Raw genomic sequence first — 26,683 nt, 5'->3', positions numbered from 1 at the left:
CAGGTAAACCACCTGTGCTTAAACAAACCCTGTTCTCTCTGAAGTTATATGGGTAAAGGTGATTCTGCAGGGAGACAAAGAGACTTAAGTTAGCAGGTATCCTCATCTTGCTTCCAGTCCTGATTGCAGAAGTCTATAATTTTGTACAACAGTAGAATAAGCCCAGGGCAAAATAACATAAAAGAGATTAGTCTGAAATAGGCACCTTTACAGGTGCTCCGAGCTTGATTCTTCTGCAGTTACTCACAGTGGCCATGTCAGAGGCTCTATTTGTAAGCAACAATATTCTATCAGTGGGAAAGGCTCGTGGAAATCAAATAGTGGTACATCAGATTCACCCTGCTTACGTTTAAAAAAAGAAATAAAAAAAAATTAGGTTATTTACAGTATGGTCATTTATTGAAGCAGATTTTTCTGTTTGTTTGGGCCTGGGTTTTGTTTGGGTTTTGTGGGGGTTTTGTGGTTTTTTGGTTGGTTGGTTGGGTTTTTTTGGTTGGTTGGTTTGGTTTGGGTTTTGTTTTTTTAATCCAGGTGTTAGTATGCTTTAAATTTCACATCTTCGTGCTTTTCGTAACTACTAGGGTTAGTGAAATACATACATACCTACAAATACAAGAGACAAGTCTGGATTGGGAGCTCAGTGCCGTACGAGAAGCACCGGTTGTAGAATCCGCCCCAGGGAAAAGAGCAGGTAGCGCTCCGCAGGGGGGTGCGTGTACGTGTGCTTTTTTTTTTTTTTAAATTTTACTTTCTCCATCCTTTTGGCTGCAAACGGCCCCAGCCGGGGGCGGCAGGCAGGTTGTGGTACCCCCGGAGCAGCGAGGCCGGGGATGCGGGAGGCGGCGGCGGGAGCGCGTCCCTCCCACCACCCCGGGGCGCGGCCTCGCCGGCGCAGCCGCCCCGCCCGCACCCGCGCACGATGGAGCGCAGGGTCGCCCGAGAGTTCCGCCACAAGGTAAGGCAGCGGGGACGGCCGGGGTCGCCCCCCCGAGGCCAGCAGAAGCTGCGTACAGAGCAGCCCCCCCTGGCCCGGGAGCGGCTCCCGGCACCGGGGCGGGCTGGCGGCGCTGCCGGAGGGAGCGGCGGGGAAGGGAGAAGTTCGGGGGACTTCGCGCGGAAAAGCGGGCGGCAGCCGCCTGTGAGAGGGTGGTTAAAACCCCTAAAAAGAGAGGGAGAGAAAGGAAGAGCCTTTCCCAGTGCAGGAGTTCTTCCAGGGCTTGACTGAACGTGTTATTTTAATACCACGTCGCGCCCGGTCCAGCTCAGGGCAAGACAGCAGCGCAGGTGCTGAAGTCCAGGCGCTGGCAGTGCCCATCCCAGCCCTGCGAGCACCCAGTTCCACCTTAACATTCCCCAGTGCAATTGTGCATGTGCAGTCATGTGCAAATGCACTTGATACATGGAGCTACTCGGTCTGCCTGGCACGTCATTTTGTCATTTACCCCGTTAAATAAGTGCTCAGCAGACCGCAAAATTGTATGGGCAAAGGAAGCTCAAAAAGCTCTAATTAAGGAAAGGAGGAGGAAAATAGTTTACGTGTTTAAGAGATGTTTTTTGCGAAGCCATTTAGGACTCTCTCAGATTAAAATTTTCAGTACTGCTTTGGGGGTTTGGGGTTTTGTTTGTTTGTTTGGGGTTTTTTGTTTGTTTGCTTGGTTTTATGAAAGAGATTATAGTTGGTCTGGTTTGGTTTTTTGTTTCAGTTTTCTTTTAGTCAGCTAGAAAACACAATTTCTTCAAAGTAATGTAATGTTATATAGAAGTATCTGTCACCTGGTAATAAACCCATTAACTAAGGGATTGTTAGGTTGAAGTAGAGGGAATGCAAAAAACACTTTATGTCAAGCTGAAGTTCAAAAACATTAAGGACTGTAGCCATCTAGCACATTATTTCTGCCTTGCTACCTATTACTGTATAACTCAGCAGTGGGTTGTGCAATGTGTCTATAAAGACTCTGGTTTCTAGGCAGATGGTTACCAGCTTGAACTTTAAACCTTTTCCCTTTCATTGCTACTATAATTCATACATCATTCAAGTCCCACCCCGATAACGTAAGATGTATTTTCAGTGTTACTGCAAATAGGCAGGATACAGATATAAGTGAAAACTTTACCTTACTTAGAGGATACTGTAACAGGTCTTCTCTTTAAATTATTTTGTATCATCCTACTTCTAGTGGCCTCTGTGGCATCCAAAGGCTTGAATGCCTGCTTTTTCTGTGACAAACCAGTAAAAATGTTCTGCCATAGGATCTGAGTTTTCTTTGTCACTTCCTTTTTATTTTTTCTTAGCAATTTTAGTCAGCTTTCCCTATCAACAAAGTACCAGTGTAAAGTATGTAATATATCCAAATATATTGACCAACTCTTCCCTTTCTTTCAATAGTTTTTCAGTGTCTGTGTAGCTTAAATAGAAATGTGTATTATTCTTTGAAAGCTGACAGGTTGGGCTTGTTCTACAGTAGTGCATTGTAATCTGAACTTTTTCCACACCAAAAAGTGCTTTTTCCTCCCCACAACTTCTGTTTTACTGAATAAACTTATGTAGACTTGTTGACGGATTCAATTTTTCTTTTTTATGTAAGTGCAGGTTTTGTGAACACTTCTTATTAATTTTTATGAAAAACAGTGCACATTCTGCTGTAATGTGTCAACAACTATTTATGTTCTAGGATTTTAAGTAATTCTACTACAGTGAGGACTATTTAAATAATCACAGAAAGGCTGAGTTTGGAAGGAACCTCTGGAGGCCATGTGCTCCAACCCCATGCTCAAACACAGCCACCAGGAGCAGATTGCCCAGGGCTGTGTCCAGATGGGGTTTTTTTAATATGCTTGGTTTAAAAGGTGTGAAAATATCTATCCCATGCTCCCACACTTATTTTCTTCTGAAATAGAGATATACTGAAATATTTCTGTGATCCAAGTTATACCATATCACCACTGTATTTTTTTTTTTTTTTGAAGATGGGGCCCATGATTTTTTAGGATTTATGAAATTTGAGTCAGGTTTTAGAAGCTGATGATAAACCTAGGTAAAGCATATGTCTACAGTAAGTTTCTATCCCAAAGAATTTAAGAATTAGTAAAATGATAAGAGATGCAGGTGGCTACGATGCAGTGATGGTGGAATAGAGGGCAGCAGGAGAAGAATGACCCATTTGGAGAGATGGCCCAGGAGGGTTAACCCAGCTGTAGCATTCTGAATATATAAGAAGTCATTTGTGGGTTTGTTTTTGTCCAGAGGATGAGGAATTTGCTGGTGCAGGGTGAGAAGTACAAGAATCAAACAGCAAGACTGACCATTTTGTGAGAAGAAATAGCAGAATTTAGATATGAATCTCCATTTCCAGAGAGGGAGTGGGGACGTGTCCATCACTTAGCATATCGGGAGAAAAATGGAATGTTGTTACTCCTTGCTTTCCCCATCAGGAGAAGAGATGGTGATGGTTTTGCCCTTAGCTGTGTAGGTTTGATGTGCTTAAACATTTAATGTTCTTCATGAGACACTGCTCATAAAGTACCTTAGCTAGCACTGGAAATTGAGTTCTGTATACCAGAGCCAAAACTGACTTATATGTTATATTTTTCCTGTTGGGGAAGTGAAAAATGGATGCTGGACTCAGTTTTACATGTATCACCTTGACTTGAGTCTGTGTACAGTATCGTGGCCCAGTCAGTTTTGATTACAACTGTTTTATTTCCTTTTAAGGCAGATTTTATCCTTTGTGCTTTGAAATTCACTGTGAATAAATTGGTTTGCTCACTAGTATTACTGTCAAGCAGTCTTGACCTGCATGTAGATTTTTGGCCTTTTGGTGTTTTGAAAGTGGTTTTTTTTCCAGAAGAGACAAGTAACAGAAAACCACCTGTATGTGAAGTCTTGCTGGCTTTAGAGAGCCAAGTGGGACAAAAGGAATGTGAAGCATGTATTGAGTTTAGAACATAATGCAAACCATTGCAAACCTAGAAAGAAAGTGCCTTTCTTTAAGTATGCAAATTGCTCCTCAGCCTTCACGTCACAGTAATATTAGCCTTTAGGTCAGATGTAAATTGTTTTCCTAAACATCAAGCTTCTTCAGATGTAAAACTACTGTGATGTGACCTCTCACTGCAAGTAAGATTAGTGGGGGTCTCACTATCACTGAATATAAATTGAACTACTCGTACAAGAATTTTAGGGGTTTTTTTGCTTTAATTTACTGTAATTATCCAAGAGCAGGCATAGTAACATGACACTGGTTCAAGTAAATGTACTATTGGTGGGGGAGGAAAGAATAACTAGCAAGTTCTATCAGTTAAGAGCTGGAGCAGAGAGGAACAGAGATGCAGCAGTTGGCATAATGTTATAAATGAGATCCTGAAACTGGTGCTTTGGACAACAGAACACAGATTATATCAGTATAGTGGTTTTATCTGTGACAGCATGTGCTACATTAATGAATGGCCAAAAAGGTTTCTGAAGACATTTATTCAACAGTACAGTAATTTTCAGGTAAGACAAATATGATATTATTGTAATAATATTACCGCTGCATAGATATATATCAGCATTTGCCACCTTGTCCAATTGTTGTAATACTAATTTTAGAAAGTCTTGTTATAAGTGTGACTTTGTGAGGTAATGCTCTGTTGCAAAAAGATGTTTATCTTAAAAATAAGTCTTAAAGTCTTTCCTTGATGAAGTCCTTGCTCTATAGTTTAAGAATCTGTGAAAATCTCTTATGTTTAACATTTGTGGCTATTTAGTCAGAGATTTATGATAATGTCTTTGGGTTTTCAGGTTAATCTATTAATTGACAATGAAGCGGAGAAGGATTATCTTTATGATGTGCTGCGGATGTACCACCAGTAAGATCTAGCTTTATATGTGTTTGTGTAGAATTTTACTGATATTTTTAAATTTAAAGAGTGAATATTCAAGATTTTAAGTTGTCTTTCTATATGCTACTAAAAATTAGTTAAAGTAATAGTTTTTATCCTGTCTAATGACATCTTAGCGTTTCACAGTATAACCTGTAGGCAAGGAAGGATGTCTGTAATCACCTATAAAGTTACTTTGGTTTTTTGACTTGGTAGTTTTCTAAAAGAATTTGATGGATTCATATTTGGGGGGTGTGGGAGGGGAAGCACCTGGATGATAAAACTGTTCTTAGGAAACAAATAATGGTTACCTATTTGCTACAGAGGTATCCGTTGAGATTGCTTTGCAGAAATTTTTGCAAAATATTCAGATAAAAAATTTGCAACTGTTTTTTCAGAAAGCTGAAAAAATTTAGTCTTGACTCTGTTTATCATGTTTAATGACTCTGGCTTATTACAACACAGTGGTAAAAAACTGGTAAGGTGATAGGCCTATTATCAATCCTTTTACTGAACTGATTTAAACCACAGTTGCTTCGGACTTGTATCATTGCAAATGACATCAGTCTCTGATCCATTGTTTTTCAAAGAAGATGAGAATGTATTTTCCGCTCATCATAGAGAAGTGGCTCTGATAGACACTGTTTCCATTCATATCGTAATTAATAGCATCTCAGCTGACTGAAATGTAGCCGTTTCCATCTGATGTTTGCCCTGAGCTATAGTTATGGGGGTATTCAACTGCATATCTGATTCAGTTTCACTCAGGTCTGTCTAATTGCTTTTCCATTCATAAAGGCCGTTGTTTGGAAAGCTGATTGATTCAGTAGCTCTGAATTATTTAAAATCTTCTTGCAGTTAGAAAATTAACAATGCATATAGCAACTTTTCTTTAATTTCCAAAATTGCAATGACTTGGGCAAAATTTTCAATATGTCTGTGAATGTATGTTTATGATGTATCACTTTTTGGGAATACATGGTGAAATATTCCAGGGCAAAAATACGTACAGTTGCTGTTGAAGACTTAATGTCTTCTTCACTATGAATACCGTTTCCAGAAGTATTTGACCTCTAATCTGTAATATTGTATGCCAGGAAATATAAATTATAAGAAAGGGAACAGCAGATAATACAGAGTAAATTTAATTGGGTATTGTGTAGGAATAACTCCACTGAACTTTAGGGAGCTGTTACTCCAGCTCTTGCAGCTGTTCAACAAAGTATATTTTGTAGACGTATAACTATCACAGTGTTGATAGTTATCAATAGATTTTGTTTTTTGGTTGGTTGTCCTTCAAATTTGATTTGGAAAAAAAAAAATTAAAATTTAAGCCAAGTCTTTGCTCTAGCAATTGAGTATTGTGATTTTTTTTTTCCTGGATTGAAACAATTTTTCAGTCCCCTAAGTTCAGGAAAGACAGGAGCTTGTAGGCTAGATTTACCTAAAAGGATTCCTAACTGGTAAGGAAACAAAAATCTAGTAGGCGGATATGTCTAATCTGGAAAGTTATTTCTGAACAGTTCCTTAAATCTTGTGGGGACTCTGAAAATGAAATTAAGGATGTCACCTATAAATGTGATGTGCATGATCTTAAAAGATAAAGTCAATGTATAGGAGACTTCAGTTATTTTGGAGCAAGTAGTTGTTATTCTTCTCTACTTAGAGAAGGCTTACTTTCTGAGAGACTATTTTGCTTTGGCTAAACCAATACCTGCATAAATAACTTTTTGAGTAGCTTGAAAGGACATGCAAATACTGAAGCCACATGTACAGTAACTTTTAAAACAATGCTTTGTGTTGTTTACCTGTGCTTGTTTTCTCACTGTGTTTTTTCAGATCTATGAATCTTCCAGTGCTTGTGGGGGACCTAAAACTCGTGATTAATGAGCCAAGCAGATTGCCTCTATTTGATGCTATCCGCCCACTTATCCCCTTAAAACACCAGGTGGAATATGATCAGCTGACACCCAAACGATCACGGTAAGAAAATGCAGAATAATGCAGCTGACTTAAATCAAGCAGGAAATACTGGGTTTCCAGGTGAGTTCAGAGTAAAATATTGGTTTAGTGTAGAGCTGGGCATAGTTATTTTACTGTTGATTTATTTGCTAGAAATACAGCTACAGGGAAATTGTTTGCCACCTGCTTTAATCTAGTAAAAGCAGGATAAAGGAGTAAAAAAAATATTTTCTCATTTTTCCTGCATTTAGTAATAAAAAAATTCTCATAGCTCTAGTCCTCTGGAAGCAGATATGTTCAGTGGTTGCAGATGTCTTTTTGTATGAATAATACTTGATGTATTTAGCTAATGCACATCCATCCAAACTTCAATCAACTTGCTTTTTTAAATGCCTAAATCATATAGCAGGAAAAATAATGTCTAACTTCCATATGAAACATATTTGCCACAAGGTGTTATTCAGTTGAACAGTCAAGTATCTTCTATTTTTGCAGAAAGCTGAAAGAGGTGAGACTGGATCGTTTGAATCCTGAAGGGCTTGGAATAAGTGTGAGAGGTGGACTGGAATTCGGCTGTGGCCTCTTCATTTCCCAGTTAGTTAAAGGAGGACAGGCAGACAATGCTGGACTTCAGGTAAGAGAATTATATTCATGTAGTGTTAGGCGCTAAGGATTGTTCTTTAACATTTAGAAGTTCCTATTTCTGAGGTGCTCTTTGTCTCTTCTAATAAAATCCATAAGACATGTAAGTCAATGCCATAGCCAATACCATTATAAAAGTGGTAAAACTGTTCATGTCACCATTTTTAATGATATGTAAACCGTTTTTTTTTCCTTATTTGAGATATGATAGTTTTTGGAGAGTAAAGATTTTTCTGGAATGTTTATACTTCATCAGTAGCAACAGCTAAATGTAAGCAGACGGAAAGAAAGATCTCTAGGCTGTGTAAGAGTGGTTTACATTGCCAAATTCTGATTAAATGTAAAATAGATCTTGTAAATACTAAAAGTGTTAATTCAACTTTGCACAGATATAATTTCTGTAATGGAATGTTTATTTGAAATTCATGTATAAATTGTGGAGGTTTTGGTTTATGCAATAAAAGAAAGATGCTGTTTTTAACTATTTCCAGTGTCCTCTGTACTGCATAGAATTGCACTTTCTGTGATTACATTTTAGATACATGAACCTGCCAAGAAGGTTGGCAAAAATAATTATGTATAGGAACGCTTTTTTCCTAAATCAGTACTTATGCAATTTGCATTCATGAAGTTTTGAGTGTTTGGCTTCTTTTTGAATGTGGCATTGCTTAGTGAAGAGAGAAGCGAGCAATTGCTATGGCAGATGTCTGCATCTTTCTATGGCTTTGAATCTGATAAGATGCATTAAAGGTCTGAGTTTGAGTGGAAGGACTAATTTTAATTTGTCGAGTCTGAATATTTGCTGAAAGTATTGATGGTTAAGGATTATGTTTAATATTAGCACAAAATATATTAGGCTGGCATGACTCATTGCAGTTTTTGATTGAACTTACATTTTTTGTAGATGTGCTTCAGCATTATGCCACGACTCTCCTACATTAAAAAGTAAAAATAAATCTCTGTCAACAAGGCAGTTAAGTTAGGTTTCCATGTTTGTGTAACTCATGCTGAGAGCTTTCTGAAATTTAAATAACTGTTCCTCTCTCTGTTTGCATGCATGCGTATGCCCTTTTCTTTGTGCATTCATAGCTGTATATCTGATTTAGGATCACCACTGAATTAGTTCCATCTTCTGTCAGTCTGCTCTGGACTGATGCATGACTGGCTCCCTGAGTGCTTTAGAAACTCCTTTGTAGAACAAAACCATAAGTTCTGTATGTAGTTAGAACTGAGGGGGTGTTTAGGACACCAAAACACTTTGCTGTATGTGTTGTCAGCCTACTTTTAAGCCTGGGATTTACCAGTCGGTAACTCCAGAAAAGGGCATTAATGCACCATCTCAGAGTTTGCACTGCACAAATTCATGTACCTCATCTGCTATGTTAGACAGTGAGAACAGGAAGTGTAGACAAGAGTTGTTCCTAGGTTGTGGTTAGCTCATCAGAAATATTCCAGCTGCATCCTTCTTCCATGCTAGAAAACTGAGAAAAAGACAAAGACCAGTTGCTTGTATGGCTTTTGAAAACATCTCCTGGAAAATACTGGAAGGCATTAATGATGCTGAGCAATAAAGGACTTAATAGCCACTGTCTTAAATTGTCATGCTAATATGTACATCTTAATGCTGTTTTGCAGCTCTGCTTCTCAGCTTGTTTCAGACTAATGTTTTGACACGATCACTAGATAAAGAGTTAAGCTCAGTTGTGTTACTGTAAGGATGTCAGTTTTCCTGATTTCTCAGTACACAAAAAGGCTGTGACTGAGGTCATTGCACTACATGTTAGTGTCAATGAATGGGATTGTAAAGGATCTCAGGGCTGGGCTGTACAGACTATATTGCAACTCAGGACATGGTTAGAGTTTACACATAGTAGGGACAATAAGGGGGAAGTATACTTGTGACTGACTGCGAATTTGTTAGGCTTAGATTATATGAATTAATATGAGCAGACAATGCTTTGCAGCTCCTGCTTTGCAGCCTAACTTCTGTTTTTTGATATGTGCTGGTAAAGCTCAGCCTAAAATGCCTGAATAATAGGTGGCACTAGGCACTTTCTGAACCTCACTGAATAACAAGACCTGACAGGCAGCCCATTGTTCTAGATTGCTGTCTCACAGTAAAGCCAACTGCTTCTGAAATTTCACCTACCTGCTTTATTTAACTAAATCTCTACGCATTTTCTATCCTAAAAATGCTGTCTGAGAAAGGTATAATGATCTTCTATTATACCGTCAGTTTTACATCTTGCTGCTTTAAAAAAATTCCAGTTAATTTTGCACGATTTCTCCTTGAAGTGCTTTCCAAGTTACATTGAAATGACTGAATAATCATGGAGGCTCACTGTGGCACTTGTAGTTTTGACCCTTTTTTGACTACAGTTTCTCTAAAAGATTGCAAGGTTTTTGTTCTTTCATGGAGAAATGTACTTCATCTGCCCCCCCCACTGCTTTCTGATACTTATGTGTGTGGGGATTCTGCTGAATACAAAGAGATGGAGATTGGTATGAATGATGAAAGTCGTCGAAGTATACAAAATGTGAAATTTGAAACAGGTGATATTATTATATAAAACCTTCAATTTCCTAGAAGCACTATATATTATATTTCTTATGTTAAAAGTTGCAAATAATAGGCATTTCTCTTGGGAAAAGTTAGGTTTGCATCTTTTTATCTAAAAATTCTGTCATCTCCCTGTTTAATAGGGAAAAGAGAAACTGTGATATATAATACCAAAGTAATTGTTAGTGTTCTATTCTACTGAATCCTGCAGACTTTTGTCTCTACTGTTTCAGATTCATTAGGTTGGTATACCAGTTCAAAAGTAACAAAATATATGAAAACAGCTATTAATTACCCCAGTAATGGACAACTTTGTTTAGGAGAAGCTGTTCAAGTGTCCTAAAGAGAAGCAGTTTGTTATGTGCCTATACATCTCCTGTAGTTCAACCTAGGTTGGGTTATTTCTAAAGCACCATCAGTCAGTCAATAATACAAATGTCATTAGGTTGAATGAAGAGTGCTGAGTTTCAGAAATTAAATGACAGTCTAGTAAAGAGGAGTATTAAAAATATATGTATGGGGAAAGCTTGTTCCCATACTGGGGGGAAAATAAAATATGCTCTTGTGTACATTTATAATTTTGTAAGTGTGTGCCTCTTAGGGAGATGATATAATACTAACAGATTTGATTGGTTAGTGAATGATGACATCCTCAGAGCAGCACAAGTTCTGCTGATCCAGAAGCCCTATGATGGCACTGACATTTGCAGTCCTGAAACTGGGGTGCTTCTGTGTGTTAAGGCATTGCAGTCAAAAACATTAAGTTAGGTTATCCTTTTAAAGAGTTGGGTTTGTGCAAAGCCAGACTCCATGGTCTGTTATAGCCTGCATGATGTGGGAGATGTGAGTAAATGAGGGATCTTGAACTAAACAAAAACCAAAAAAAAGCACCCCTCTCCCCAATACATAAGATCAAGAGAAAAGTTATACACAAAATTCCAGTACTTTTCCAAGTGAGTAATCCAGAGAGAGGCCAGAGATGGGAATGGGGAAAGCATTTTGAGCATTTTGTCATTAAGGAACTCTACCTTCCTTTGAAAAGCAGAGGTCACTTGCTTTCCTACTACTATAAGCAGCAGGATCCTAAATAGGCTGAGAGTCTTTATGGTTTGTAGAGCTTATGAGTCTTTATACACAGTACCACAAGTCTGACTTGTCTCTGGGCGATTTTGCTTCCAGTTCTAATCCCAGTCCTAAAAACATGTTATTCACAATGAGTTTCCTATGTGTCAAGGGCGGTGAAACAGCTCTAGAGTAAATTTTTAGAATTGTAGAACATCCTAATTTGGAAGAGACCCACATGGATCATCCAAGTCCAATTCCTGGCCCTGCACAGGACAGCCCCAAGAATCACACCATGTACCTGAGAGTGTTGTCCAAACACTTCTTTAGCTCTGGCAGACTTGGGGCCCTGACCATGTCCCTAGAGAGCCTGTTCCAGATAAACCTTCTTGGTTTTGGGGTGGGAAACTAGCTTAGAATTTAGTGGTGTATTTTCAGGAAAAAGAGGACTGCAATTGCATGGCTACCAGGCTTGTGGGATGAATGGATGTGGTTTTGAATGTTTGGAACAAACTGGTTGAGTGTTCTTTCATAGTGAGAGCTATCAGCTGTGCAACTCTAGACTGCAGATCCCATGTGCTTTTCCTTGTCAGATTCTGCATTTCCACCACAATTTGAACGTTCAGAACCCTTCATTACTGACCACTTCCTGCTCTTATTAAAGATAATTTTAAAAGTCTGGCTGGCTTAAAAACATTCAAACTCTTCAGAATGCAGGCCATTGCCCTGGATGAGATTTTTTGGATGCCCAGCAGAGGGAGCGGATGTCCCACCGTCAGGGGCTGGAGACAGCAGTCCTCCTGTTTTGCCCCTGCGCGAGTTCTCTCCTGCAGCACAGTCACATACTGTGTTTTCTGTGCTTTTGTAGCCTTCTGATGCTGTTTTGTGTCAGATAAAAATCTTCCTCTTCAGTGGAAAATGTGCTACATGAGCTATGATGGTAGATTGGATGTGTTGTTAATGTTTTGTGTAATATTGCAGAGCATGTGGCACTTCTCAGAAGAATTAGAAAAGCTTGTGAAACAAGTAAAGAAGATAAGTGGGTAGTTTCTTGTTTTATTGTTTGTGGGGATTTTTTTCAATCGAACAGATCACAGTAGGAAGATTGGGTAGTACTTATTACATATGAAAAAAGGCAGAAGGTGACGGCCCAATGTCCTGTCACGCAAGGGTAGACCTGTCACAGTGTGTGTTAATGTGACAGTCTCTAAGACACAGGCTATATTGAAGAATTTCTACTCCCAGTTCCACTCATTCCTCTCACATAAATCTGGTGATGCAAATTTAGGCCTTTGGCACTGAGCTGTGCAGTGCCAAAGGAGGAATCTCCAGCTATGGCCTTTTTCTTAAAACTGTTACCAGAGTACAAGGAAGCTACTCCTCAGTGACCTAAACTGTGACTTCAGTTTTTTCAGTCACAGATACTCCCATTAGCCTTGTGTGATGGAGAAAACAGTGGATACACTGCGTGATTTAGTCTGTACAGCCACAGTAGACCACTAAGACTGATGCCTTTACCTCTGTCATTTCAGTGACAGTAAAGTTGGACTAGAAGTATCTGGCTCAAAAGAAAAAACCAAAACTGTTATGTTAAAAAAATAGGTCCCAGGGTTATCTAAGGTGGCGCAGTCTTGACAAATGCATTATTACAATATTTATTGTAATACTCTCGTGAATTCTTTATGAAGTCCATTCTGTAAGCAGATAGCGGGGTTTGGATTTTGCACAATGGCAATTTTTTTTTGAGTGGCTAGGGCTCAATGAAGCTTCTCATTTCTCCTGATGAGTCTCCTGTGCCTCTGGCATTCTGGAAGAGCCAGCTTTTTTGATCTTCTGCAGCAGCAGTTGAAAGTGTGTTCACAACTGATCTTGATACCAGGGACTGGTGCACTGGCAGTCCCAAAGCAAGCGGATGAAGGGGAAGTTCCCCCCAGATCAGAACTAGTATTCAGTCTTTATTCACTTTCACGAAGTGTGTTATGATGAACCTGCCTCTTCCCCTAAACTTTTTAGTCAATAAAGGTCTTCACTAAGACTGTAAAAATAGTGGTCTTAATGTGTAACATAAGGACCTTTTCCAGACCTAAAGTGAAAGCACAGAGCCTTGAAACAAAACAATTGTAGATATTTCTTTTTAACGAGCATGACAATGCATTAATGCATTCCAGATTTCTTGATTAAAACGAGTTGCTTTAGCTTTGCTGAAACTTGAAATCAGCCTGATGCAGATACCAGCATGGAAGACTTAAGCCTAAAAAGAAATTTGGGAGCTTGAAACTTGAGTCTTCAAATGGAACGTTTTAGGCAATCATTAACCAGCAGTAATGCTGCCATGAAAGCAGATGCACACAAAGGCACACAAAGTTTCATTGGTTAAGAACAAAATCCTGTGCTGTTGATGTTAATGAGAAAAGTCCCATCAACTATCAGCGTGGCATTTTGATACATTTCACATAATAAATATTCATAGTACTTTAGAGGAAACGCTTCCAGAGAGCTGTGAAGCCAAAGTATTTGACTTTGTCCTTGTAGAGATCAAAGTACAGAGGTATAAGAAGATACTGGTGGTGGTTTGTTAAAGTCGTTTCCTGGTAATCATTTGTATATCTTATTGTGCAGTGGATTGATTTGTGGTGCCTAGTGGAAGAAGTCGTGCATGAGTTTTCATAGTGCCATGTCACATGGTTCATGTTAAGTAAAAGTCTTTGTTAGTAAAAGTCTAGCCAGGACCTGCATTTTTTGGTCTTATCTTGAGCAGCTCATAAGGTTCAACCTTAAATGGAGTGGACAATGTATCCATCACTGATTTCTTCTCAGCCTCCCTAGCTGAGGGGATCATTAGGCAGAATTTATAGAGACTTGAAAATTTCTAGTCCAGTCATCATAGCATATCAAATTTGGATTTATACTAGAGGAAGGGAAGCCTTTTGATTGTATTCTGATAAATAAGATTTCAACTTTTATAGAAGTTGCCACCCTGTCTATTCTACACTAGTAAATTGAACACTGCCAGGGAATGTTCTTGGGGTGCTGCCATTTGATTGCCAATAAAGGTTAGCGTGGTCCCCCAAAAAAGACAAAGAGATAAATACCATTAAAATAATGCATTTTCTAAATCCAGAATCAGGCAACGTAATAAGACCAAGTGAAAGTTTCCTAATGATCAAAAATAGTTAAGAAGGTCTCTCAGAAAGCAGATAGTAAAAGCAAAGTTAAACTGCTGAAGTGTAAAGGAAGAAAATCACTCCAAAATTATTTGAATTAACACATGGACCTTGTATTTAAGATAATCTGTGGAGTACAAATCTGATGTGTAGAGACTAGATAGTATTTATAAAATTGTTATTTAGCCACTAATCTGCCTTTTGGTGTTCAATATCAAGTCTAAACAAATACAGGTAAATCTGATCTGAACATTACCTGGAATTCAGAAAGTATTCAGGACTCGACAGTATCAAACCTTTACATCAAAATTATTACCAGATTGTATCATTGCTTGAAAACCTTTTAAAATATTAATTCAAAATTATTTTTTCTTCTCCCTTTCATTTTTGAGGTTGGAGATGAGATAGTTCGTATAAATGGATATTCTATTTCATCGTGCACACATGAAGAAGTCATAAACCTCATTCGTACAAAGAAAATAGTGTCCATAAAAGTAAGACGTAAGTAACATGAAAAATCACCTCTATCACCAAAGATTATTAATAGATTACTGACTCTTATTAATAGATTGCTGATGATCTGTAGAAACTTAACAGAGAATTTTTCTTTTTCAGATGTTGGCATGATACCTGTCAAAAGGTAAGGGTATTTCATTTGAAAACAAATTAGCTCACTTATTTTCACTTAGCCTCTTGTATCCAAAGAACCTGTGTTTATTATGAAAATGTTTTGAATGCTGATTAAAATGGCACTTTCTTTGTAATAAATGGGAAGATGTCTTTTTTGATGAATCTGACTTTTTATGCCAGTTGCCTCTTTAATCCTTTTCTATTTCCTCGTTTTTCATGGATATTTCCTGGAAATTTAATTATTAATGTACCTGCCTTAACAAACAGCTCCATTGCTTCTTTATGTATGTAGCATCTGAGAATTGCTTCGGAGCTTAGAAAAATTTAGAATTATTGTCCACTTTCATTTTTTGTTGAAAAGGTGAATCTTTAAGTGGAATGTTTCAGAAATTTTAGTGATGGGAGATGTCTGTCTGCGTAGACATTTATATAAGCTGTTCGAGTTGTTATGGTTGTTTTTACAGTCTTTCTTAGAGTTTCCTAAAATTGTTTCACTTGAGGAGGTTTGATCAATTTTATATTTGACCAGCTTTACTAGCTTAAATAATTGTATTGTTGCTTGATGTTTTATTTAAAGTGCTGGCAAATAAACCAGTTGTTGTGAATGGTATCCAAAGAAAGTTGTGGATGCAAAACAGAAGACCACATTCAAAAGTAGCTTCTTGAGTACATTTTTATTTGTGCCATTATTTTAAATTGTTTTCTTCTTCCAGTTCAGCAGATGAACCCCTTAAATGGCAATATGTGGATCAGTTTGTGTCAGAAACTGGGGTAAGAGATCAATATTTTATTAACATATCTTCTGGGAAATCTGTAATGATTCTGAAACAGTTTCACCTCTGACCTCATCATAGAAACTATTGTTTGTATTTCTATGATGCAATATCTTGTTACAAGTGTTCTGTTAGAAACATTTTTTGTGATATGAAATTATTCTAGAACCATTAGGTAAGAAAAGGGCAGGATACAAATGAAATAGCTTTTACTTGTTAATTGGTACTTTATTTTGCTTGAGCTTATTAACTTCCCAGCCTGTAGTTCTGCTGTATAAATCTTTATCAGATTATTTTACCTATATTAGGTGTATTAGTGGAGAAATGACAACTTTGATTGCAAAGGGTTGCAGCAGTGAAAAGAAATACCACAATTACTGTTCTTTCACTTTCGGGAAGAAAGACTTAGTTCAATAGTGAGCACTATCGTGTATTTCTGCAGCCCTATTGTCAGGGAACAGCTAAATGATTATTTTGCCATATCACTTTCCTCTAATTTTTCTTCAACCTTTTCTGAAGGCCAAGTTTGACTATTTGAGTAGTCTTCTCCAGATAGATAAGTTCAGTCTTTCAAAGGTGAAAGACATGCAGAACCACTGAAATGACTCTAATTCACATTCATTTCCAATAGGATAGGACCTTGGAGGAATCTTATCTTGATGTTGGCAGGGTTTCATTTTGGCTATAGGAAATTTTATAGTAGTCTTGATATGAATTCAAGACAGAGTAACATCTGCAACATTTTTTTAATCCCTCTATAGGAAGCAAAGGGCAGTGTTGCTGGACTTGCTTCTTCTGGAGGGAGAGACAGTAAGGAGAAGAAAGTCTTCATTAGCTTGATAGGTACAAAAGGCATGGGATGCAGGTGCGTAGACATTTGTTATTTAATGTCACTGCAGTTACTTCCATCCTTTGTTGCTATGATATCATGAAAATAAAGATCTATGTTGGATCAGAAGGGCAAACTGCAACAGCAGGATATCTGTAGCACATATTACTTATTTTTAGACAAAGCATAAATACCTGTGTTAAAATTTCTGATATAAACAAAACAAAACAAAACAAATTTAAAAATACAAGCAGGCTGAAAGTGACCTAATACAAGTTGTCACGGAATTGGATCTTTTAAATGCTTTTACATTTTTAAATACTTTAAATGCTTCTTGGTGACATAGCAAGCTCCAGGACTGTCCACTGTCAGGTTCACTCCCTGAACTAGACTGCTTCCTGTGACCCTGTTCAGAACTAAGACACCATCATAAAGCTATATCCAGTTCCTAAAATTAATGTTGAATCTGCAGGGTTTTTTTAGAAATATGATTCTCTGATTTTCAGACTCCTGTCTTCACACTAGTTATGGAGGTTTTGGGGTAGAAGGGATATTGTAGAATTTTTTATGTGTTTAGGAATATGTAGTTGAAATTGCCAGGAGTTTTCTTTCATGTTATCTGGAGGATATAAAGACTTCTAAAAATTATTTACAGACCTGGAGGGGTGGTTCAACATCACTTGTTGGATATATAATCTACAAAAGTAGTTTCTGTATTTGGGCCCAGCTTAGATGGCAGCTTAAAGTTTCCGAGCTAGATGTTCCTCTGGTTGAAACATCCTTCTTGCTTCTAATACAAAATTCTAAAAAAATAACACAGTTTTATACACGGAGTATACTGCAGTTCAGTGAGTAAACATGCAAGGAATTAGTAATCCTTCATTGCGTTGCTTGCTTTCAAATACTGTTGGTGTCCCTTAGAAGGTGTAGGTCAGTATACTATGTTAGTTGCAACACTTAAGGCAAAATCTAAAAGCTTGAATATTTTTCTTCTAACTTTTTCTTAAATAAGAGTTTTGTGGTGTAAAAAATAAAAAAGCAGGATGATAAACCTTTATGGTGTTTGTTTCAGAGCAGGCTCGTGCCATAAATATTCTTTTCTCGTAAGTTATTTTTAATTAAACAACTAAAACTGTTCACTGTATTACACTGTATTAGTCTATAAGTATCATCCTATAAATGTTTTGGGGTTTTTATATTACCAGTATTTCCAGTGGTCCGACACAAAAACCAGGCATTTTTATCAGCAATGTTAAGCCGGGTTCTCTTTCTGCAGAGGTGGGCTTAGAGGTGAGTATGTCACCTTCCAAGGTAGGTACCACAAGGACCTCTTGTTTGGTATTTTTGACTTCAAGGATTCTGGATCACTGTAAAGTGACTAACTGCGTTGTTTTTTTTGTTCGTTATGGGTTTTTTTCCCACGGAAAAGGAATACCTTTTGGCTATATTTCAAATGAAGCTAGTTTCCTAAAATTTTAAGAACATGAATGACCTGAGTCAGACCAGTATTCTGCCAAGCTCAAGCCAAGGATTCAATCTCAAACGGTGGCAATAGGAAATGCTAGTATAGGATGATGTGCAAGCCTGACCAGTTTCGGCTGCTTGTGCTCTGCTAGTACTCATGATTATTGTATTAAGGATGTTAGAGAGCATATCTCTTTCTGTTTTCATTTAATATATTTAGTAACTTAGCATCTGTACTAAAATTTGTATTAATTTCTTTAGGTTGGTGATCAGATTGTTGAGGTAAATGGAGTGGACTTTTCTAACGTGGATCATAAAGAGGTAAGATCAAGTCTTTCTAGTTTCCTGAATTTGTAGTTGTCAGCTTATTAAACATCTATCTGATTTTCCTGGCCACAAAAAATTGATTTTGATACTAGGCTTCTAACTCAAGGGGTTGAATTGAGCATGGGAATGTGGAGATTTGCATACCTACCACCTTGTTTAGTTCAGGTGGGGCTTCTGGAAATTCCAACCTTGACAACGAGCATCTTCCATTGAATATATGCTGGCCTTTTTTACCACTTGTTTCAGGCTGATTTTTGTTTTGTTTTGATTTGCAGGCTGTCAGAGTGCTCAAAAGTAGTCGTACTTTGACTATCTCTGTGGTAGCAGGCGCTGTAAGTAGTATATTTGTTAAACCAGAACATTTGTGAAAATTCCTATGTCAGCAAATAAATGGTGAAAAAAAATTATAAAAACTAAACCTCTGTTTCTTTATAAGGTCTGTACCACTAAATTCTGTCAAACCAGAGCAGTGTTGAATGGCTTTTGATTATTTCATACCATCCGAAGTGTTCTCAAATAAAACTGTTTCATGATTGTGGGCCAATGCAAAACAGTTCCCTTTACAGTGGAAATTAAATTTATCGTACTGGCTTCTCATGTTTGAGAGCTTCTGTTCGAGTAGATATCTACTTCTGCTGAAGCATAAAAGGTAAATTGGATTGAGTCAAATCCTGAATAGATGATGTCTTAGTCTTATTCCAAATTAATTCATTGTGTAACTGTTTATCTGATCTATTTAGTGTATCAACACATTGAAAATTGATCAGTTTTCCATTTCCACTGTTTTTTACAACACAACTTTAAGCCTTTGGGGCTTAATCTAAAGCCAGTTGAAATTAATTAAATCTTCTCTCTGACTTCAGTGTGACTTTTAATAAATGTTTGAATGTTTTAACTGCCTTAATCCTTCTTATTGCAAAGTGTGTAGTTATGTACAAGAGGATAATCAAGTTCCATAGACTAATCAAAGATGGTGTTTTCTAATTGTCTTGCAACTGAATTAAATAGGGGAAAAAAAGATGTAATAAATCACTTCAGCTACTTCCTAAGGGTTGAGTGTTGCTACATTAAGGAATGAATGGTTTGTTTAAACTGCTCCTATGGTAACAAAAGATGCGGTTGTCCAAAGACGTTGTAGACATTGTTTAAAAAATACTCCAGAACCAATGATTAAGCTCCAGGAACTCAACATCCGAAGGACTTAGTTTCAACTTCCAGATATGTTACCAACTGTTAGAAAAGATCAGATCTACTCCAGCGTGCATCGCTGGGGTTCTGTCCTTAGAACAGCAAACTGTTGCTGTGGAACTCTTCTGTTCCACACTGCTTCACCTTGCATGTCTCTCCTTTCCTCAATACACATCTTTGTACTGAAGAAGAGATAGCAAAAGGAAATAATTTCCCTACTCCTGGTTTTCATTAGCAAAGACCAGGGTGCAGAGGCATTCTTCAATGGCTGCTTTTGTTTAAGCTGTCTACTTCGAGCCTTGCAGAATATACCACCTAAGGAGTCTTTCTGCTGTGCCTTTTGCAACTGGACAGGCCTCTCTCGTGTTGGCCTTTTTAGCCATCAACGCGCTTGCAACAAACGAGGGTAGAGCCCTTCCCAAATCTTCGTTCGCAAAGCCTAGCCATGATGCTACTTTGAGCCTTAGAGACATGAAAAATCCTGCCTTCCTAGTTAACATGGGATTTTAATTTCAGAAATGAAAATTAGATAAATGTTATCAACGTTCCACTATGGAAATATCTTTCTTGAATAGGAAGTAGTGATGTTGTCTTAACTGTAAAGCAAATGAAGCAGGAACAAAACCAACTGAAACATATCACCTATATAATGTTTTGGGAATGTGCATTCCCTGTGTTTGGGCTCCCTGAATGATGGTACCTTTCCGCAGCAGCCAGGCATAAGAATATTAAAACAGAGTAACTATACAGTTGTCTTCACACTGGGAATCATTCAGTGTGCTGTTCTCTGGCATTTCATTGCTCAGTTAGATTTCAAGAAGGTATAATGTCAAGTTTTTTCTGGGTGACACACTGAGCATGTATTTGGCATGACCCCTACACTGTTGTTGCATGACTCCTGTGAGGTGTTAAGCACATCTTAACTTGGAGGATGAAACTGGAATAGCTCTTTGGAGTGAAGTGGTCAGATCTTTCAGGGTCTTTCAGAATGCATTCTTCAGAAAAAGCGATGTGAGGAAGTGGCAGATGTGCTAGTATGTAATTGGTTTTTGAATTGCTGCCTAAAAGAACTACATTCATGAGTTTTTCTCACAACTGATTTGGGTGGTGGTTGTGATTGCAGGGAAAGGAGCTGTTCATGACTGAAGAAGAAAGACAAAGAGAAGCACGTCTCCGTGAGCAAGAACGCCAGGAGTTAATGCATCAGAAGCGACTTGCGCTGGAGACTAACAAAATCATCAAAGAGCAGCAAGAGAAAGAGAGATTGTAAGGATTGTGTATAGGACAGTCTGAAAAACTTAGCTTGGCTTTGGAGAGGGCATGGGAGACAGGAGCACACTGTGATTTCTGTGACAATTCTCGCAGAAGTGAGAAGATTCCCAACTTAGATTAACTTGGGTTTGCTGTTGCAGAATCTCTGTTCATAAAATGCTTATCCTGTGGTGCTCTTGACATTCTGGGTTTTCAAAGCTGATATCGTTCAAACCATCTTGCTCCCCAACTGTCATACCTCTATGATTCAGTGTCCTTATTATCCAAATGGTCAGGAATCACCTCAGGGTTCCTATGAAAGCATACTGAACCCTTGGTAGCTTTAGGACAACTTTTAAAAATTTTCCCCAGTATGTTTGTATTTACTATCTATATTTTTTACTAACTATATGCTGACACACTTTGTCCAAGTTCTTACTCAGAAAATGCTATTTTTATCATGGTGTCCTAATTCTTCTTATTACAGAAGAAAACTGGAGATTTCCCAGAAGGCTGCAGAGGAAGAAGAGAGATATCGCAGAGAAATAGAGCAGTAAGTAAAAACCTGACATAGGCAGTATGCCACCTGAAAAAGAGTTCTTTTATATGAGATCTGGGTGAAAACATTCTGTATGTTCCTTTCTAATAAAATTGTGCAATATTTCCATTTAGCTAAATGTAGGGTCCAGTACATATCAGTAAGTACACCACAGTTACGGAATAGGAAACTCATCTGAAAATCAGCACCTGGAAAACATGAGGCTTATGACAATAATAAATTCAATGTGAAATTGAAGTTAAGCACTTTTTTTAAAAATATGTTATTAATTTATAGAGAAACTTAAGCTTAAGGAAGTTTTGTGTCTCTAAACTTGTTTACTCTGTTGTCTGCATTTAATTCTAACAGAAAAAAATTAGTACTGCTATGAAGCAGATCAGGGAAAAAACAGAGAATCACTAAAGAGTTGGGAAACATGTGTGTACTCGGGGGGTTGATGACATATCCACTTACCTTATATTTTAAAAAAACAAAACACAGGTAGTTTGTTCATGATTTGTAAGACAGAATTTAATAGTCTTTTCAGGCTGTCAGTCAGTTCTGACAAAAAAAGCTATGTAGAGTTAGACAGGGGAGGTTTATGTTAGATATTAGAAAAAGGTTCTTCACCCAGAGTTTGGTTGGGTACTGGAACAGGCTCCCCAGGGAAGTGATCACAGCACCAAGCCTGACAGAGTTCAAGAAGTGTTTGGACAATACTCTCGGGCACATGGTGTGACTCTTGGGGATGGTCCTGTGAGGGCCAATGATCCCTGTGTGTCCCTTCCAACTCGTCGTATTCTGTGATGCTGTAAAATAAGGACTGTGTGCTGCTAATTGACTTGAGTAGAAATTTCAGTCATCATAAATTTTAACTAGGCTTTTGCTTTTCTAAGGTGAGAATTAATTAAAACAGTGGCACCAAAAGCAGGCAGTATTCAGGAAATCTGATTCTTATTATCACAGTCTATTCTGGTTTTAAAAAGATATGATTCTAGAACAAGACACATTCAAAGATTGTATCATAATATAGTCAGTACTGTATTTGTAACTTAAGCATTGTTTTACATTTGGAAGTTTGAAATTAACCAGTATTAAATATTGCTGTTTTCACAGCACTTAATTTCCCTTCTAAATGTTGGGAAATTGCACTAAAGAAGAGTAAGTTACACAGTATCTCTTTTGATCTGAATCTATAAGGTGCAAAAAGAAATATATTTCCCAGCTGTCACAAGAGAAAAATTTTCTGACACTCTGGCCTTGGGCTCTGCTGCAGCACATGGATGAGTTCTTACGCCTTTCCCTTTTCTAATTCCTGGGGAACTGATAATCCTGTTCTTTATTGTGGTCTATAATAGAAATCCCTGCAATAGCCAAAAGCTGCTATAAAAGCAGACCATCACAGATGACGAATGACTCTGTTCTCCAAATCCGGATTGCCTGTCTGTTATAATGAATGTTGCATATCTGCAGTGATCTTCTGAACTCAGTGCATCTTTACTTGCTATGGGGGGGCTTTCATGCCTTGAGGCCTTCTCACTGTAAGGTCTAGCATGGCTTTATACTTCCTTGTATAATTTTCAAGTGCTGCTCAGGCACTGTAAAGCTTTTCCATGTTACAAACCAAAATGTTAAGTCAGCGTCAATCTCCTTGGTGAGGAGGAGGCAGAATGGTAGTAGAGGAACTTAGATGAAATCTAAAGCTTAGATTTAATAAGCAGTTGTGGCAGGCATTTACACTAGAACACAATGCTTTCCTGTGTTTATGGTTTGTGAGGATCACCACTTGGTATCTTTCAGAAATCCTTTCTGCAGTATTCCTTGTATAAAGTCACTACTGTGCTGTTTTTTGATATCTTGCAAGCATTTTTGGAAAAATTTTCAAATGTGCTTCAATGGCAGACGTCCCTAACCCTTGTGTACTTCAGTGTAACCCCATTTTTTAAAATTTAAATGAAATGGAAAACATTCTGTCCATTGTTCCCTGCTATTGACTATCCCTCTGAATTTAAATACTGAGATCAGCTACAAATTTAACAGTTCTTTGACCCCATGTGAATATTTTTTCGATTTATTTAGCTAATTTGGAAATATGAAAGATAATCCAAGTATAAATAGCATCATATATATCTAAGACCGGTAAATTTTGGCACCATATATCAGCTTACCAGTTCAAGACCAGCTATAGTCAAAAATAGATCTTGGATCACTTAAGGCCCCATATATGAAGCTACAAGCTGTTAGGTTATACGACACTTCTGTTGTGACCTACTTGGTATTTGCTGAATTTTCCTTTGAAATGTCCTTTTTTTCAGATCACAGTGCCATTCTAGGTGCCTTCTAGGTAATTTACTTGTTCTGCAAGCTCCTTTGTCCTGAAGTGTGACACTCTCTCTCTACCCCTCCATTCCCCTCTCTTCTCTTATTTCTTTTTTTTTCATTTTTTTTCTAGAATCCTGAACTTAACGTGGTTTGTGTTTCAACAGTATTTAGTTCTTTTTGGGAAGAGTCACTTTTTAGTGCAACATAGAACTCTGTGTTTAGGAAGCAATCATCAAAATGGATCTAAGATATAGAAGGAAGATACGTACTTTTTAGGTATAATTCTCCATTGTAATGTCTGATTTAGGCATGTGGTAGATGTTCTGTCATCCAGTGTTATAGCTAAAACTGACTGTTTTTCTAATAGGTACTTCCAGTTCTAAAAATGAAAAATTACTAGCTGAGAGATGTTTTTTACTTCAGTCAAGGGGACAGTCAGTACTGTAGTGTATCACTCTGGGCTTAGTATCTGTGCAGGTGTTTATATAATTGGCCTTAAAAGCCTCAATATAAAATAAGAATATTTTACTCAGTTACACTGTATTTTGCAAATTATCTTAGTAGCTTAATAAATGAAAAAGAATGATGAAAGGAATTTACTTTGGAAGAAGGAAGAGTTTATTATGCTTTATATTAAAAGAAAAACTAAACATACTAAACACAAATAACTGTACTGAATATATATTGATGCTGTTGTTTTGATACTTGGAATTCCTAGCTGCATTTTTTTCCTCTAGGATAACAGCAGAGGAGGAGAAATTTAAAAAGGAGTGGGAAGAAGACTGGGGTCCTAAAGAACCACCCAAGTCTTTAAAAACTGTAACTGCAGAAGTGCATTCTGTCCCTCGTTCCAAACACAAAAGTAAGTAATTGATTTCAACCTACCTCCTTGTATTTGTTTCAGACACATCACTGAGCTGTATGGAAGATATCACCAGTTTGTGTCCAAGCCAGGTTGGTTAGAGTATGATGCTAATAACACCAAGGTTGTGGGTTCAATTCAATCTCTGTACAGGCCATTCACTTAAGAGCTGGACTTGGTGATCCTCATGGGTTCCTTCCAACTCAGAATATTCTGGGATTCTATGGCTTGGTTATTTTCAGAAGGCTGGAAACACACAGTAAATTAATTTAACAACTCTTATTTAACAGGTACCTATCTTGCAAAATGTACATCCACTCTAATAGTCACAGTTGTTAACCATCAGCAGCATAAGGCAAAATTAAAAAAACAAAGCTTACAAAGAAGTTGTCTTGAAGTATAAACCTCTTTAGTTTGGGGTTTTGGTGCATTGTTTTCCATATTTTTTCTGTTCGGTGTTTTGCCTTTTCACACTTCAGGTCAGAAGGGATCTTAAAGGTCATCCAGTTCCAACCCCCCTGCCATGGATGGGGGCACCTTCCACTACACCAGGTTACTCAGAGACCAGTCCAACCTGACCTTGAACATTCATTCCAGGGATGGGCATCCACAACTTCTCTGGGCAACCTGTTCCAGTCTCTTACCACTCTCACAGTAAAAAAATTTCTTCTTAATATCTAATCTAAATCTATCCTCTTCTAGTTTAAAACCATTCCCCCTTGTCCTGTCACGACATGCCCTTTAAAAAAAGTCCCTTTTCAGCTTTCTGGTAGCCCCTTTTAGGTACTAGAAGGCTGCTCTATGGTCTACCCAGAACCTTCCCTTCTCCAGGCTGAACAAGCCCAACTCTCTCGGCCTTTCCTTATAGGAGATGTGCTTCAGCCCTCTGATCATCTTTGTGGCCCCTCCCCTGGACCTGCTCCAGCAGGTTCACATCCTTCTTATGTTGGGGACCCCAAAGTTGGATGCAGCACTCTGGGTGGGGTCTCACAAGAGTGGAGTAGAGGGGGAGAATCACTTCCCTCAACCTGCTGGCCACGCTGCTTTGGATGCAGCCCAGGATAGGATTGGTTTCCTGGGTTGTGAGCTCACTTGGCCAGGTCATATTGAGCTTCTCATCCACCAGCACCCCCGAGGAGTTCTCAGGGGTGCTCTCCTTCCTTTCTCCTCCCAGTCTGTATTTGTGCTTGCGTTGCCTCAACCCACATGCAGGACCTTGCACTTGGCCTTACTGAACTTCATGAGGTTCACACAGGCCCACTTCTCAAGCCTGTCAAAGTCCCTCTGGATGGCATCCATTTCCTCCAGCGTGTGAACCTGAAAATGGATTTGATATCACTGGGCAGTTTGCTTCAGAATTAGTTGAGAGACTGAGGAGGTTCTGTTTGTACACTGCAGTTTCCCATGAAGAATTGCCCTGAAGTGTAAGTCTGACTTACTTGTCTGAAGGAATTTAAGGCAGAGCATAGTTGGCAGTTAAGAAGCTACATGGGAATGTACAAAGAGTATGTGAAGAGCGTGCTAAAATTGTACTGCAAAAACAACTGCAAATACTGCAAAAATACTGCAAAATACTGCAAAAAAACACCAACTGCAAAGTGCTTGTTGCGTAGTTTACAGGAGACCTGGGCCTATTCCTAACGTGATTATATTATTTTGTGTATGACTTCACTGAAGTCACTTAACTTTTCATGGAAGAGAAACTGAGATAGGGAATTGTTTCTTCTGGAACCATCTCCTACCCATTTAGTTTTCTGACTCTTCAGTACAGCATTTTCTCTGTGTAGCATTCACCCCAGTGACAGTGCAGTAGAAGGCTGATACTTCTTTTTGAAGGCACATATCCCAGAACTGCTGATGGTTTGGTTACAGGAAAAGCCGCCTGCCTCTGCACCCACCTTCATCACAGAGCAGAGTAATGATCCACATGCAGATTCTCACTGCTCTTCAGAGTTGGAGGAGGGAAATTGATTTGATTCAAGCAGGACCTTACTTTTTTTTCCTCTCCTCAATTATGTAGAAAAATATCTTGTTACTAGCTACTATTTTTTTTATTTCATGGAAACTTCTAATCACACGTTGCTGATCTCTTTTTCATTTCATGGGAACTTCCAGTTAGACTGTCGCTTCTGTCTCCTCACTCTTTTCCTCCTTTGTTTCTCTAGTAGATTTAAAGGGAATTGCACATGACCAACTTGAAACAGATGACATGGATGAAGTGATCATGAAGCAGGACAAACAGGTTT

At 38.2% G+C, this 26,683-nt stretch overlaps 1 protein-coding gene across 4 annotated transcripts in view; it reads left to right on the top strand.

Annotated features, from left to right (window-relative positions):
- Window positions 1-884: 884 nt before the first annotated feature.
- USH1C (USH1 protein network component harmonin) overlaps window positions 885-26,683 on the top strand; it is a 49,374-nt gene continuing 23,575 nt past the window's right edge. For 2 of the 4 annotated variants that reach the window (XM_027701290.1, XM_027701300.1), the window contains exons 1-15: window positions 885-955; window positions 4,784-4,851; window positions 6,703-6,846; window positions 7,321-7,459; window positions 14,646-14,754; window positions 14,869-14,893; window positions 15,597-15,654; window positions 16,418-16,521; window positions 17,691-17,775; window positions 18,211-18,270; window positions 18,552-18,608; window positions 20,588-20,730; window positions 21,203-21,268; window positions 24,313-24,437; window positions 26,603-26,679. In XM_027701290.1, the coding sequence (XP_027557091.1) occupies window positions 920-955; window positions 4,784-4,851; window positions 6,703-6,846; window positions 7,321-7,459; window positions 14,646-14,754; window positions 14,869-14,893; window positions 15,597-15,654; window positions 16,418-16,521; window positions 17,691-17,775; window positions 18,211-18,270; window positions 18,552-18,608; window positions 20,588-20,730; window positions 21,203-21,268; window positions 24,313-24,437; window positions 26,603-26,679 (1,296 nt within the window). In that variant the 5' untranslated portion in view covers window positions 885-919. Of the gene's footprint in view, window positions 956-4,231; window positions 4,496-4,783; window positions 4,852-6,702; window positions 6,847-7,320; window positions 7,460-14,645; window positions 14,755-14,868; window positions 14,894-15,596; window positions 15,655-16,417; window positions 16,522-17,690; window positions 17,776-18,210; window positions 18,271-18,551; window positions 18,609-20,587; window positions 20,731-21,202; window positions 21,269-24,312; window positions 24,438-26,602; window positions 26,680-26,683 lie in introns of those variants that run through there. The other 2 variants (XM_027701284.1, XM_027701276.1) reach the window with 2 other exon arrangements.

The sequence above is a fragment of the Neopelma chrysocephalum genome, unplaced genomic scaffold (genome assembly GCF_003984885.1).
Source record: "Neopelma chrysocephalum unplaced genomic scaffold, ASM398488v2 Primary Assembly neopelma1_24, whole genome shotgun sequence".
NCBI lineage: Eukaryota > Metazoa > Chordata > Aves > Passeriformes > Pipridae > Neopelma > Neopelma chrysocephalum.
The sequence above is the reverse complement of the archived record's forward strand: the minus strand, read 5'-3'. Positions and strand labels throughout refer to the sequence as shown.